Source organism: Prinia subflava, chromosome 2, assembly GCF_021018805.1.
Source record: "Prinia subflava isolate CZ2003 ecotype Zambia chromosome 2, Cam_Psub_1.2, whole genome shotgun sequence".
Lineage (NCBI taxonomy): Eukaryota > Metazoa > Chordata > Aves > Passeriformes > Cisticolidae > Prinia > Prinia subflava.
The window spans coordinates 23,999,327-24,014,731 of NC_086248.1; the positions used below are offsets into that span (position 1 = coordinate 23,999,327).

The 15,405-nt window shown below is 40.1% G+C and overlaps 1 protein-coding gene across 2 annotated transcripts in view; it reads left to right on the top strand.

Moving 5' to 3' along the window:
- Positions 1–15,405, top strand: part of MLIP (muscular LMNA interacting protein) — a 105,202-nt gene that overhangs the window by 40,354 nt on the left and 49,443 nt on the right. The window contains exons 2-4 of one of the 2 annotated variants that reach the window (XM_063391839.1): positions 4,136–4,294; positions 6,286–6,654; positions 12,410–14,032. In XM_063391839.1, coding sequence (XP_063247909.1) covers positions 4,136–4,294; positions 6,286–6,654; positions 12,410–14,032 — 2,151 coding nt within the window. The remainder of the gene's footprint in view (positions 1–4,135; positions 4,295–6,285; positions 6,655–12,409; positions 14,033–15,405) is intronic. The other variant, XM_063391840.1, reaches the window with a different exon arrangement.

Sequence of the window (15,405 nt, forward strand, 5' to 3'; positions counted from 1 at the left end):
ATCACTCAGGAATTGCGGCATGTGAATTTGTGCTCTGACCAAAACAGTGCTTCAGTCAACATCTCTCTATTTCATGACGTACACACTTGTTATTTTGCTATTATTTACTCATAATTTCCTTTTCTGTTCTTTAAACAAATAAATATCTTCAAAGGAAGAACTAAGTGAGGTTTTCTCAGGGTGTTGTTTTATTAACAGAATGACTTACATTAGCAAATCAGTGGAATAAGTGGTAACGTGAACCAGCATATTGAATTTCACTTTAACAATCTGTATTCCAGAAGGAAGTCCTGAGAAGCAATCATTGACAATGGAACCTCAATTTAAATTACAAAATAGGCAGTATGCTGAATGCATATAGAGCATATGAGAGATTAAATGGAAGTGTTCGTTTGTGTCCATAAGGTAACCAAGACAATAAAAATGGGCTCTTCAAGTAAGGACTACAGAAGCTGTGGTAATAAAGGCAATAATTAATATAATTTAAGTTACTATCCCCAGGGCATCTGTAAATTGATGGTAATAATTATGCAACAAACATGTTTGTAAATTGATGAAATAGGAGCTCATGAAAGTCATCTAGAATAAATTTTTTGTTTTGAAGCTTTTTGGCAATGTATTATCCATCTGCCAATAGCCACCAAGAGATATTCAAAGGTTATTTATATTAAACTCTGTAATTTGTATTCTTCAAAGAACTAATTAATGTGAAGGGTGCAATTATAAACAATCAGTTATTTCATGTGCATAAGATTGATTATATAATATAAACCAGAATTCCTTAGTATTGAATTCAATAGGTGTCACATTTGGTATTTTTCTGCCACTGTAACCGTATTGATTCAAGTGAATTCCAGCAGCAGGGAATATATGGTATTGAATTACCTCTGCTGTTACTACTGATTATGGAGAAAAGATGATGGGAAGTTTTATATATTTTTTAATATATATTTGAATTTTAAGCTTTTTTCTTTATTGTTTACCTCTACATATCAGAATGGCTATCAATAGATGTAATGAAGTGCTGGAAGTCCATTTCTTTTCAGTTCCTCGGGGTTAGAAACATTAGCCAGAGAGGCAGAGATGGCAAATTAGATAAGTATATGTAAAAAGGTGCAAAAATCTTTTTTCTGCCTTAAAAAGGAAGCAGTATGTAACAGTTCCTTCTGCTTCACATTGTTCAATTAAAATTTAAATTTTAAAATGTCAAAGTATTTTTACTTATATTTTTAAAAATCTATATAATGAAAATAAGCACTTAAAAATAATTTAAAGCAAGAAATAATTCTCTTTTGTTTTCCCCTAGTGTTTGCTGGCTAGTCATGTGATATTTGCTTCTCTAGGTTTCTGTGAAGCAGCTTAGATTGCATGACCAGTTTTACCCACTGGAAGTTCCTGTTTCTAAATTGCTATGACTGAAACTAAGAGGAACACAGTCCTGTCACTGCTTAGTGCAGAATCTAGCAACTCAAAACTGTCTGAAATGCAGTAATTTTATTTGCTTGTGTATGCTTTGTAAACTCTAAGAAAATAATATACACTAGGGGAATATAAATAATTCCATGATTTAGTGGCATCTCCCACCTGAAAAAAAATCTTGTTTTTCCATTTTTATGTATTTTCCAATCATAGTTTTAGCTTGCAAGCAGTTTTGGTCATTATTTCCACAATGTCTTTAGGCCAAATACAACAAGGTTTTCTTTGTGTGTTCTGTAATTTTTCCACCAAAGCAATAAAATTGGAATTGCAGGGCAAGACACATACAAAATTAGGTGATATCAAGATATCTCCATACTATGCAACAGCCTGGAACCTCTGGTCTGATTTCATGTTTTTATTTCCTCATTACAAATATGCAGATAAAATGGTGGGAGTTTAGCAATGCTGCCACATTATATTGGAAGTTGCCATAAATCTGTTTGTGTTTAGGCTTGCTATTTGCACACTTATTGCATCTCCTCCTTTTTCTTTTATAAGGAATATTTTCCTCTCTGAGTCAAGAATGTCCAGTGATACAGAATAGCTGCTGTCAGGTGTCAAAACAAGAGCATGACCAGAGGGTGAGGTAGAGGGGGAAAAGGTAGCCAAAGTCATCAGCAGCACTTCCTAATTAGAGAGAGAAGATGAAATCAAAACTACAGGTCTTCAGGAAAGCAAAGACCATCTCTAGCTGATTTTAGTGTAGACCCAGGTACCGTGTTAAGACTGCAGTGAATTGTGTGAGCTGTACAGAAATCCATAATGCTGCTGTAACTAATCCTGCCTGTGTGCAGGTAATCGTGCACCTTGAAGCACCTTTGGGTGCAGCAGGTGCTCGGCTGGAGGCTGTGTGTCCCTGGCTGTGCTGTGGGGACTGGAGCTGCTCACAAGCGAGTAGGTCCTTGAGTACTGATGGTACTCTGCTGGCTTTTATCAGATGCAAGGACTAAGTGTTTAATGTGCTGGCTAATAATATTTAAAAATTGTGTTTCTCTTTTATGAAAAGCAATGATCAGACTCAAATACCTTAGCTCCTAAGAGAAGGACAGAGCTGTTGTGTCTCCACATAAAATAACAACCCGAGCTCCTGGCATGGTGCAGCATTTAGCTGTCATTCTCTTGCTGTTGATTCAGGCCATGCATTGTGAATTCCAGTGCTTGGTCACTTGTGTGAAATGGAGGGGGAAGAAAAAGTAGGAGAGCACCTTGTACCTGCACACCTGGATGTATCTGAGAGAGCACAGTTCTTTCAAACTGTAGAGAAGGGCATTTGACAGCATTTCTACAAATAACCTGCCTCTGTTTTGCCCAAGCACACCAGGAGGCAGCTGTTAGTAGAAGTAACTGATATTTGCCTAGAATTTTTAAAACTGGAAATATGTGTCCATCATTTTAATGTTCCAGCCACAAGATGATCAAGTAATGTAAACCATAATTCCACTCTGTTCCATAATTGCTATTTACTTAAGGATGCAAATTACAAAGAAGCATAATGAGAGTCATAGCTCTTCAATTTGTTTTACTTTAAACCAGCAAGCAAGCAAAAAAAAAAGAAAAAAAAAAGGAGCTGAATCAATAATCCTGTTTTCCTGTATGATTCAATACAGTTCAAGCCTCTGCATATTAGAGTACATTGAAAAGACAATTAACAGTCATAATGTTTACATCAGATGAGGTAACAAAGGAAAATCAATGTACTCCATATTTTGGATCAGAATAAAGATTTTTTTTACATCGACAAGTAGTGGGAAAGTCATCATGGCAGGTTAAGTGGTTTGGGGTGTGGTTCCCTCTATTTACCTTGCAAAGGCATGTGCAGTTTGTCTTCCTGATATCTGGCAAAGCAATTGAGAATTTTATGATGATATGGACTTCTTTTCCCTGCTCCAATGCCTGTGAAGGGGATTCAAGTGATTCGAGAGCACTGTGATAAAACTGAACATTTAGGTGAAATTGCCTTTGTTTAGTCTCTCTTGTCTTTGGTGCATTCAGGCCCTATATACACAAACCTGCTGAGGTAGAGCAACAGGGGCAGGGAGAAATAAGCAGACGGACAAGCAATTAGTTGGTGTATGTGGCTGGAAAGACCGAAGAAAATAGAGAAGATACTTAAATCACAATTTATTTCAGATATTGCTCAGAATGAGCTGCATTTGCATTAGAAAATGTGAACTTTTTTTGCCCTTTTTCTTCAGAGCAAAGGTTTTTCCAATTTGTTTTTTTGTTAAATAAATACTCTAGGGGCTATAATTTGCCTAAATATACTGGTATAATTGAATTGTTTTCCTAATAAAATGTAGTTAAACAAAGATAAAAATAGCCTTAAAATGGCTTGAATATATATATTTTTTAATTATTTTGTTATGGAAAATTGAAAGTATAGCACGCTATCAAACAAAAGTTTTCCTGTGTGCTGGACCACACCACTAGAATACAGAGAATGTTGATGAATATAACCAAGGCAGTATTTTGTCTGGTAAATAAGGCTTTAACACACAATTAACCAACTTTAAAAAACCACCAAAACAATGACCAGTAGATTTAATAACAGACATATAAGTTATGTAGATTAATTATTTCATGTTATTCATATTATCTCAACTCTGATAAAAATCTTTATTTGGATAAAATGTTGAACTAATTTTGTCTTTTTTAGGTCTCTTCTCAAGAATCTGGAACCAAACCACTGACCTTCACATTCGTACCATCCATTGGACAACTTCCAACTCATTTTGAGGTTGTGGATATCTCTAAGTTCCTTGTGACAATTCCAGAGGAACCCAAAGAGCTGAGCAACCAGAAAATTGTAAATAAGGTAGATTTTTGTTTGCATTACTTTTTACACTTCTTATCTATAAAAAAGATAACTTTATTCTGAGCACTGCTGAACTGAAGCTCTTTCCCTTGAATGGTTTCTTGGCTTGTGCTTGGTTTAATTACCAAGATGTGGAATCATTGTGCAAGAGAAGGTGAGTGTTTGCTCAATAGCCTGCTTTGTCTTTGGCAGATTTTATGTCATAAGGAAACCCTTGATCATCTCAGTTCTGTCCTCTGTCAGTCATACAATGGCAGATGAGGAGAATTCCTTCTACACCTTCATGGCAGAAAGGGTGGTGTGCGAGGAGTGTTATCGCATGGAAACTGACCAGGAGCTCTTCACTGGATCCTGGTTTCAGCAAATGCCGGTGCTGTGGCTTCCAGAGAAGTGCCAGTTCCTTGCATAGCTGCATAGTAATGCATCAAAGTGGAAGTGAGCTTTGATTTTTGAAAACTTGTCCCTGTGATTTCCTGGCAATGGTGAAGCCAGCAGCACAACATTACTGGTTCTCCTTCCTTTAGTCAACCCTTTGTTTGTTTTTCCTTTCCTGCCTCACAACACCTAATGCCCTTTTATTTTATTCCATACTGCTTGAAAGGCTACCACAATCCTCAGGTTAATATTAATGCTTAGGGCAATTCTGCTTTTGTGTAACAGCTCCTTCCCTGGGACATTGTTTGGGCTGCAGTTCTGGGTACTTTTTCATGTAATAAACTTTTCACAGGAGTTCACAGCTCTCTGACCTGAACGTGTTCCAGCATTTCAGTGTCCTATCTGTCGAAAAAGGGACTGGTTAGGTTCAGGCAAAGGATGGATGTAGTTGAAGAGACATTCACTGGGATATTATCCCCAGGCAGTTTAAATCATTACTTTGTTACATTTACAGCTGCTCAGTATTGGTTTTGTTATAAATGAGGCCAAGGGTAAAGCAGAATCAGGTCTTCCTGTCATCAATCTCCATGTGTTTCTCTTTAGACAGAGGAAACTTCTCTGGCAATTGATGCAGTTGTGAGGCCTTCATAGACAGATTAGTCCCTCTAAAATGTCTAGAACTTGAACAGTATTTCAACAACCAACATCAGATTATCAAAATAACACTCACAAACTCATAATGGTGATATCCCCTTTGTGGTCCAAAATTTTTTCAGAGAACTGAACTCTAGGATTCATGGAGCTGCAAGTGAAGTTGAAATTTGTAATTACTGTGTTCCTCAAACAGCATTCAAATATGAACCCCACCTGGAGGCTTTCTCTTGCAGTACACAATATTTCTACTAACTTACCTGATTCTTCCTCTGAGGAAAGTATGATTTACACAAGCAGTTTTGATAATGAATGATTTCATGCTATGTGTGTCATATGTGAAGTCTGCACTATTCCTGCTTCCATCTGAAGCATGCTTGAGAAGGGACATACTGGATGTGGAAATTGCAGAAAATACGAAGAACAATTGTGGTCTGTGCTGCGGAGCTTGAATGTACAGTAAAGCTCTCTGACCTCTGAGTCTGTTTGCTCTCTTCGGAGAATGCCTTGTCTTAAGGGCCTTTGTTTCTTCATTAATATGTATAGGTTTTGTCCCAGATTTGTCTGTCGGGCTCCTCTGAGGAGCATTGTCTGCTCCGTGGATCCCGCGGTCGGGATGCCTTCCCATCGTGTCTGGTGTAGTGCAGTCTGACAGCTCATTTGGCTCGAGTGCACCCTCCTCCTGCTTCCCGCCAGCCTTGTCTCAGCTATCGCTGTGCTCAGAGCCCCCTGTTGCTCTGTGAGTTGCTGGGAAGGCAGCCCCCACAACATTGGCTGGGGGCTGGAAGCTGGGACTCCCTGGGGAAGTGGCTTCTGCTGTCTACTCATGCCTAAATTCTTCATTTGCCTACTGCACTTTTGGTAGTGCAGAGACAGCAGCTAGCTAAAGCCAAAATTGCTTCACATTTTGGGGAACACAAATGAAATGCAGCTAATTGGGATCCTTTTCCTTGTATCTTTTGCAGTCTGATGCAGTCTCTGATGAGCTGGTCTTAAAAAGCGGGGCCAAACAAGACTGTGTGTCCACTGTCTGTACAGACAGCACCCAAACGTCTTTCCAGTCCCTGGGGTGTAATTCAAGCAGAGGAGAAATGCAGGAGAATGACCTTTTTAAGGCTGAGTTTATCCTGATTACGGACTCCGGTGATGAAGATGAAGTAGCTGCTGCCTCAAACAACGTTCATCAGCCTTCCAATGGCTACAGCCCCATCAGTGCTCAGCTGCTGACCACATCCCATGTTTCCCCTGGCACCGGGGCAGGGAAACCTCCTGGCGATGGGCACCTTCCAGGTGTTGCACTTTCCAACAGCACCCCTGATCCACAAAAACATCAGGTAACAATCTCTTTAGAGATAACCTTTGCTTTCTAAACCTTTCAGGACACAGTTTATACAGCAACTTGGTCAATTTCTTCTTTAATTAACATTTTCATTGGCCATTTCTGTAACCTTTGAACCTTAAGGAGGTGGCCCAACCCTTCTGACTTGCTGCCTCTCTGTATGATTCTGGTGTGTGTGTGGAGCAGATGAGGCAGATCTATTCTTTCCTTTAAGAGCAGCTCATCATGACAGCAAGTTAATCAGGAGATGTTAGATTCCTAGCAAGTCTAAATTGGGTAAGGTCATTGAAATCAATGGAGCCTCAAGATCATTTGAATCTGATTGTTGGTTGGTACACCTGACTTTGCACAGGTGTAAAAAACTAATGAAGATGAAATTTCTATTTTATGTGGATCTTTATAGGTGCATTTATTGACTTATTAAATTCTCAATTCTCCCTAGGACATTTCCAAAAAGCAAAAACCATTTCATTTACAAAATGCATCAGTCCAGACTACTGCATGAAAAGTTAATGTCTCCCATTTTGGGAAGAACACTGATATATATTGAAAGGTGTATATGCAATGGAAAATTCCACCTTTAGCAAAATAGCAACATGTTTCTCACATGAAATAAATTCAGGTATTTCCTTTGACCTTGACTGAGTTACCATCACTTGAAAGTGAAATTCTTCATTGATAATTTAAAAACAAATGTTAAGCATGGCTACTTTGTTTCTGAAAAATTAATAGAATTTCCTATTTTGTATTGAGATACTTTTGACACACAAATTTTCATCAGATTCGGTGTCAATTTTTGGTTGAAGACATTGTGAATAAGAAATTCCCTCCAGTTTGGGATTAACAGCAGTTTGAAATGTTCATTTCTTCTGAGAAACTCCCAGTAAATTCAGTGAGAATCTTCCATGAGGAAGGTTAAAGTCATAGATAAGCATACATAGAGGAAGCATCCTGTAAGAAAATACTTGTCCTGAGGAAATACAAATTTACTTCAGCAATGTTCTGGCTTACTTGGGTATTTTTTTTAAGCTTTTACAGAAATTGGATGAATTTTAGAATACTATACAGAAGAGTTCCTATGTTGGATCTTTCTTAAGCTTCTGGTGACTTGAGAAGTAAGAGGGGTTTGGCTGGTGAGGTCACAGAAGATAAAGATTGCACAGAACAAGAAATTAAGCCTGCCTTTGCCAACTATCCACCTGAACAGGAAGAGAGGCAGTATGTAATATGGGTAACTGCATATCTTCTCATTATTGCTTTAGTCACAGGTTTTCAGGACTGTGCTTCCTCAGTCTTCATTATCTCAGTATCTTTAGCCATCTCTATTGCTTCATAAAAAGATGTTTTTACTAAGCTGCCTTTTACTGTTGTTCTGGTTATAAGGTGTTTCCTTAGGCATCACTCTTTCTGACTTGTTATCTAATGAAGCATCATCACTTCTGAAATGAAGAGAAAACTATGAAAAGATTAAAGAGATGCATGGTTTATCTGTTGGTACATTTCCTCTTTACAGAAATTCCTCTTTATGGAATCTAAGGATTCCATAGATGGGCTACCTTTTTAGTTCTCGGTATATAAGGACAGTGTAATGTCCCTTTTAAGGGTTATTGCATATAATAACATTATGCTAACTTAAAAGCACAATTAGACAATGAGTTTCCTGTTAGATGTGAAAAAAGCAAGGACCAGTATTAGGGACCATTGTGCTGCAGAAGAGATCACTCCAGCTGACCCAGAGGGGTCTTTCAGCTTCATTCATTTCTGGCTTGGTTTAAACAGAAGGCAAAAGGGAAAGCATTAAAAAAAAAGGCGATTTCTGTTCTATGAGACATAGAGGTCCTGACTGATGTTTGAAAATGCCACGCTATATTCAAAGTCTGAAAAAAATTATCTGTTATTCTGGTCACATTTGGAACTTTTTAGTAATAGTTTAATGTTTATATATAGTCTTGGGGATTTTTCTTTTTTTTTAATGTTAAAGAGAAGCTAGCCATGCAAGAGAGAGTCAGACTGACTACTGCCTTTGGGAATTTACCCTTTGGGTTGAGCTGGATGTCTGCTTCCCTGAATATCAGGGCATGAGCTCAACTTGCTGTGGGGGATCAGTAGCTGGAAGGATTTTTAGTTACTCAAAGTCCATTGAGTGTCATCTGGTTTGGCTTTCCCAAATAAATAAGTCAGGAGCCCCTACAAACTCCTGCTATTGCTTTGACAATGCACCTTCCTTTTTGAGAGAAACTGGACTGTTCTAAATAGCATTTATACTAATTTGCTCACAGTCTGATTTACTGTGTCGTCTCCAGGGATTTTTCCAAGTTTTCCTCAGTTTCCAGTGTTTCTTTCTGAATTTTTGGTTCTCAGGTTGCAGTCTTTGTAAGTAATTTGTTTTTAATTTTTTCCTATCTGTAAGCAGATTCTGCTGAGATCAAAGCATGGTTATCTGGGCCCAGAATCAGGTCTAAATTGCAGACATGATTCACTCAGACACAATTTCTGCCTTTTGGGCTCTCAGTTTGCACACTTTCCCTTTTCCTTTTTGACCATCACATCTTTCAAGGTCTTGCTGGTATAACTAACCACATCTTTTGTGCCCTTCCAAAACAATGTGACCTCACCAGAATGACCATTTGCCTTATGTCCAGTTCAGTTTTGCCATTTCAAATGTGCTGGAGGTCTCCTGGGCAAGGCTCAATACTAGTATTATGTTCACTTCAGTAATTCTGGAATGATTAACTACAGGGCTTCAAAATATTTTTCAAGTGCCTTTATCCCTTTGTGTTAATGTAACCTTGCCTATTTCAGCTTTTCATACAGTTTTGGCATATGTATATCTGAGGTGCTCACAAGAAGAGAAAAAGGTTTGCAATTGAATCACAGGCCAAAGAAACACAAATCTACTTTGGTCACTCACTCCTTCTGCACTAATCCAACCCACCTACTGGAGGGTTTTAAACCAGTAGAGAAACTGAACAGAAAAAAATTCCACTGATTGAGGGAAATTATTGTATATCACCTGTGACTGCTGAGGCTGCAACTATAAAGCCATGCTCAGTTTGGTGGCCAGCAACCCTCAGATTCTAGAGAGATGTGAGGAAGGGAACGGGATCCAGCAGGAAAGTGTAAATATGTCTGGGGCACATGTGAGCTGAGGCTGAAGGAGCTGGCTTTGTTGACTCCCACCAAGAGACAGCCAAGGAGGTGTCTGGGAGCTGCCCAGAACCACTTGCAGGGCAGTTAGGGACACGACAGAGCCAAACTCTGCTCTGCAGGGGCAGGTGAGGCAGCAATGGCTGCAAATGGCAGCAAATCATAGCGAGGGAGATCCCATCTGGACACCAGAGGCAGCTTCCCGGGAGGTGCTGCAGCACTGGCACAGGCTGCCTGGGGGTGCTGGAGCTCCATTAGAACTCTGGAGACTGAGGAGACACAGCCACAGCTGACCTGAGCCACTGGTGCCACTGAGAGCCCTGCTTTGAGTAGGAGGCTGGACTAGAAGACCTCTGGAAGTCACTTCCAACCCACTTTGATTATGATTTCCTGATTCTGTAAATAAGATGATCATCTGCAGATGTGGTTATTAATACTGTGTTTCAATAGCAAAATCATTTCTGAAGACTTGATTAATGGCTCAATTAGCTCTGCACGTAAATGTTCAGTGGTATTTAAACTGGAAGAATACTGCAGAATGTCTTTATCTTACTTGCAGAAGCATATTTTTCATCTGTTACCATGAACATTTTTGTAGCTGCTGATAAATCTTATTAAGTTTTAACTAATGAGAAGTCAGTACACATCCTGCGTTTTTTGTTTGAAGTTTCATATTTGTTTCTCACTTTCTGCTGTCTTTGTAAGGGAAATTTATCTATTCTATTCTGAAATATAGAGATTTCATACCCTAGCTCTGTTTTGGTAGTTGATAAGCTTCCAGAATTCCTTATTAAATTCAAGAGGCTGCTCCAAATTATCAGATTTATTACCACACTGCTTTTCAACTTGTTAAATAATTTTATCTTCCATGACATATTTAATAATGCTTTTTCATAATGATTAAATACTGGTAAATTATTCTCCATTTCCAGTATTTTTGCTTCTTCTTAATTAGCAGCATTTTCCTCAAGAGTCCTAATTTCTCAATCCAATATAATATATATACAATGGTATGAACAACATTAATTTTTATATTCCAATATTTTCCCTGTTGAATTTCCTGTTGCATCTGCTGAATTTCCACTTTGAAATGGGACTCTCTAACAAATGTCCAAAACAAGGAGAAGTTAGATTTGTTGTAATGGCATTCAGATGTTGTGTTTTTATTCCTAAAGCATTGACCCGACTTTTCTGAAGTTACCTTATACAGAAAGTGTCTTTGGTTTAGAAAGGCTTGCTATTTGTATGGTATCATTTAGCAGGAAGAGCTCACTGATTTTCAGTTATAAGGGCTAATAGGGTTTTGAAGTGTGTGTTCAGCCTATATTTAGTTTTGCCCTTGAAATCTTTTACGCCTTGCTCTTCTGTGGCAGCTTCTTCGAGCATGTGCTTTCACTTGAAAATTAGCTGTCTTGTTCTTATTTTTGTTTTGTGACTTATCAATACTATATTACATCATCATCATCATCATCATCATTATTCCTCTCTGTTATGGGTCCAACATATGTATTAAAAATATCATTCATAGGCTGAGCCACAGCCATGAGCAAGTTGTGTGTTGAAACTGAATGGTATAATTGTCTTTTATAGAGCTGCATAATATTTTCAGTGTATCTAACAGCAGTTAAATAGGTGTTCTTATATTTACATCAAGTTTGATGAAATTAGAGTCAATTTCAATGCTTTCAAATTGCTCAGTCAAATGTTAGGTGACAATGTGTATCCTTTTGATTTTACAGTTGACTTTAATCACTATTTCATACTGATATGTTTTATTCATATTGTGTATACCTCAGTTTTTAATTTCAGCATTATAATAACTTGGAAGAATTTTGAGAGAATTTCTTTCTTTAGAAGCATGAAACTGTATAACAGGTCAATAATATACTTGTATGCTCTAATTAGTTTTGACAAATCCTAATTAGAATAGACCCAAGAAAAAAGACACTCATGAAAGAGCTCATTACTGTTTTATTGGTGTATCAAAAGACTGTGGAGAAGGGGATAAGGACTCTTATATGCCTGCAAACTGTCAAATGCTCTGCTCTGTGAATGACAGGAGAAGTGAAAAGCAGACTGGATGTCTGGTTTAAGTAGTTCCAAGCAAATTTCTCATTCTGATATCACAGTGCTGCAGAAGGGGTTGTTTACTGAATGAGAAAAGAGCACTTGACTTGAATCCTATTTTCCTACAGGCTGCTTTCCTCTGAACTGGCAAAGTGAGATGGGACACTATTGCAATTTTCTTACCTTCCATTGTGTTTGTATAACGTGGATGGCATCACATGATTCCAGACACTCATGGCACTACTGTCTTGGGTTTTACCTAAAATGAAAAATACTGTAGCCTTGAACCTTGTTTATAACAACAAAACTGAGGTGTCATAAAGTATCACATAGCTTGTCTGCCTCAGTCACCTCCCTGTGAGGACCTTATCCATCAAGCTCTATGTCCAAGCTTAAAACAGCCCTATGCTTTTAACCCACACAGCAGTACTAATGGAAACCCTATATGCATGGCCACAGGACTGAAATGTGGGGTGTTTAACAGTTCCACAAGTTCCACCTATTTTAACAATTTTGTTCTGTTTTTTTCTCTCCAGTTAATTTCTACTCTTTCCACCTCTGATCATCTTTCCTCTAAACCACCTGCTGTCCACTTAATTTCTCCAATTAATCAGAAACTAGCGTGCGGTGCCATGGTTAACATGAATCAAGCCTCTTCGCTGGAAGATTCCTGTAACAGCTGGCAGTCAGCAACTGGGTTTTCTAAGCAAGACTCATCTCTCTACTTTCAGTCTACTTCCCATAGTTCACTTCCCTCAATGTCTAAAATATCCTCTTCTGCATCAAAGAGTTGGTACTCTGCTCCTCGATTGTCTGATAACCAACAAACACCAAGTCTCTATAGTTCTGGATGTGTTTGCAAAATGGGAGGCTTCACCACATCCTCTGTTCTGGCAAGAAGTCCAAGTCTTTCCTTCAGTTCTCCATGTTCAACTCAAATTCAAGGATCTTTAGCTCAGTCTGTATCCCCCAGTTCTTCCAAAAGTTTGAATGCTCTGTCTCCTCTCCCTGTAAATATAATAACCCATTCATTATCTCCTAGCCCTAAACCTTTGTCTCCACCCTCTCTTTATGGATCCTCTTCGACCATATGTAGTATCAATGAGCCTTGCACACAAACATTATCCAGAGGAAATTCAGCCAAGTCAGGAGTCAAATCCCCTCTGCCAACCAGACTGACTCTCTTAACTGCTATTTTGAGATCAGGTTCCTCTCAGCAGAGACCACTTTCTCCTGCTTCCTGTCCCACATTTTCTCCTAGCTCCCTTAGCTCCTCAACACTTGCAATAGATCAAAAGTTTAAAACAACTCCCCCAACCTCCAAGAAATCTGTTTCAAGCCCTCCTATAAGACCAAGTTCTCCTAGCAAAGAGGATTATTGGCTTTCAGGATGGGCTCAGCATCTGCCTTTACCTTCCAAGCCTCATACCACCCCCCGAGCGAGGTCCGTTTCTCCTAAACAGCACCCTCCTGTTCAATCACTTTCTCCAGACTGCCGAAGTTCTTTATCATCCCCTGTCTCCTCCCATAGAAGATCAGTTGCCTCCCCAGATTTGCAGTCTTCACTGCCTCCTCCTTGTGCCCCAGCTCCCTCTTCCTTTGCATACCCCACCTCTCCTTCTCCAGAAGGGCTGGGGTGTTCTCCCTCCAGGTCCCGGGCGCCTCAGAAGTCTCAGAGAGTACACACTTACTCGCCCATCTTTACTTGCCGGTCGTATCCTTTGCTTTCTTCTACCAGTCTTAGCGGTGCATTGTCTCCCACCATAGAAAAACACTCATCTCCTTCCCCAAGTCTTTTGCATTCACCTTCTAGATCTAAATCAGATTCACCCCAAACATCTGTTCAGGAGACCAGTGCCTCCTCTCCGACCACTTCTAGCACCTCAAAGCAGTGGTCTCTCCCACGGCCTCACTCTACCCCACTGGTTCCACAAACTGGTAATATTAATTCCCATCCACTGCGATTTAATTCTTCATTGGTGCAAGCAAATTTTAGGTCTAAGTCCTCCTCTCTGAGACCTGAGCATTTTGCCATCTCATCAAAGTGCAGATCTCCCATCTCAGACAAGTCACCAGGCACACTGCCATCAAGACCCAGAGAGCTGACTTCACCACAGTCTTTTTCCCTGCCTCCTGACCATGAGAACATCAAACCCAAGGTACTCTTGGTGCATGCTTATTTTATAATAGTTCTTTGTCCCTGTAGGAAAAAAATCACATCCATGTTGCAGAATGCTAGTAACATAAAGCGGGTGTGGAAAAAATGTGGAAAAGGAAGAGGTTTTGTATAAATAGTGAACACAGTGAAAATGAAATCCTACCTCTCAAATTGCTAGCACTGTGTTCTCTATTGTGGAGGAGATTTTTAGGATTTTTTAGGAAGTTTTAGAAATCCTTTAGCATAGAAAAGAAGATACTTTATTCTTGAGTAAGATGATTTACTACCAAGAATTGTTTTGTGTCCAGTGGCTCTGAGGTACATTTGGTACACGTATTTGTGAAGCTTGCCTAAAATCCTGGTATATCAAAAGTCAAGCATGAAGCATGTTCTATGCATCTCATTCTAAAGTAAATCCATATGTGTTCCCAGGGGAAGTAATAGAAGTGTGTTCTTAGGTGCAGGGCTGAGCAAGAAGCAGTTTCATCTAATTGATATGAACTAGCTGCTCACTGATAAGTGATTCCCAAGCACCCCATCCCGCCTGTCCTTCTCACTGCCCAGGAGGCTTTCCTCACCCCAGTCACCCTGGGACTAGCCCAGAGGTGATAATGAGCTCAGCCTGAGCAAAGAGTTGTGGCCAAGGGCCAGCAGGGGAAGACAAGGACAGTCTCCTGCTTCTTCCCTTTCCTTTTTACTCCTCTGATCTTGTTGTGCTAGACAGAGGATTGAGGGGGAAAGAAAAGCCAAGCTTCCTGCAGCCCGAACTACTGCAAATACAAAAGTCTCACACCTAGCAGATCAGCCATGCTCCTGCTGTTTGTCATCCACCCAAAGGCAGGAGAGCCATCGCAGAGTGAGAATAAGCAATGATGGCAATTGCTGCAGGAGGGCTGCAAGGGAACCGGTCACACTGCAGATTTAAAGGTGTATCAGGAAAGGGAAGGGAAGGGAAGGGAAGGGAAGGGAAGGGAAGGGAAGGGAAGGGAAGGGAAGGGAAGGGAAGGGAAGGGAAGGGAAGGGAAGGGAAGGGAAGGGAAGGGAAGGGAAGGGAAGGGAAGGTGCGGGAAGGTGCGGGAAGGGAAGGTGCGGGAAGGGAAGGGAAGGGAAGGGAAGGGAAGGGAAGGGAAGGGAAGGGAAGGGAAGGGAAGGGAAGGGAAGGGAAGGGAAGGGAAGGGAAGGGAAGGGAAGGGAAGGGAAGGGAAGGGAAGGGAAGGGAAGGGAAGGGAAGGGAAGGGAAGGGAAGGTGCGGGAAGGGAAGGGAAGGTGCGGGAAGGGAAGGGAAGGTGCGGGAAGGGAAGGGAAGGGAAGGTGCGGGAAGGGAAGGTGCGGGAAGGGAAGGTGCGGGAAGGGAAGGGAAGGGAAGGGAAGGGA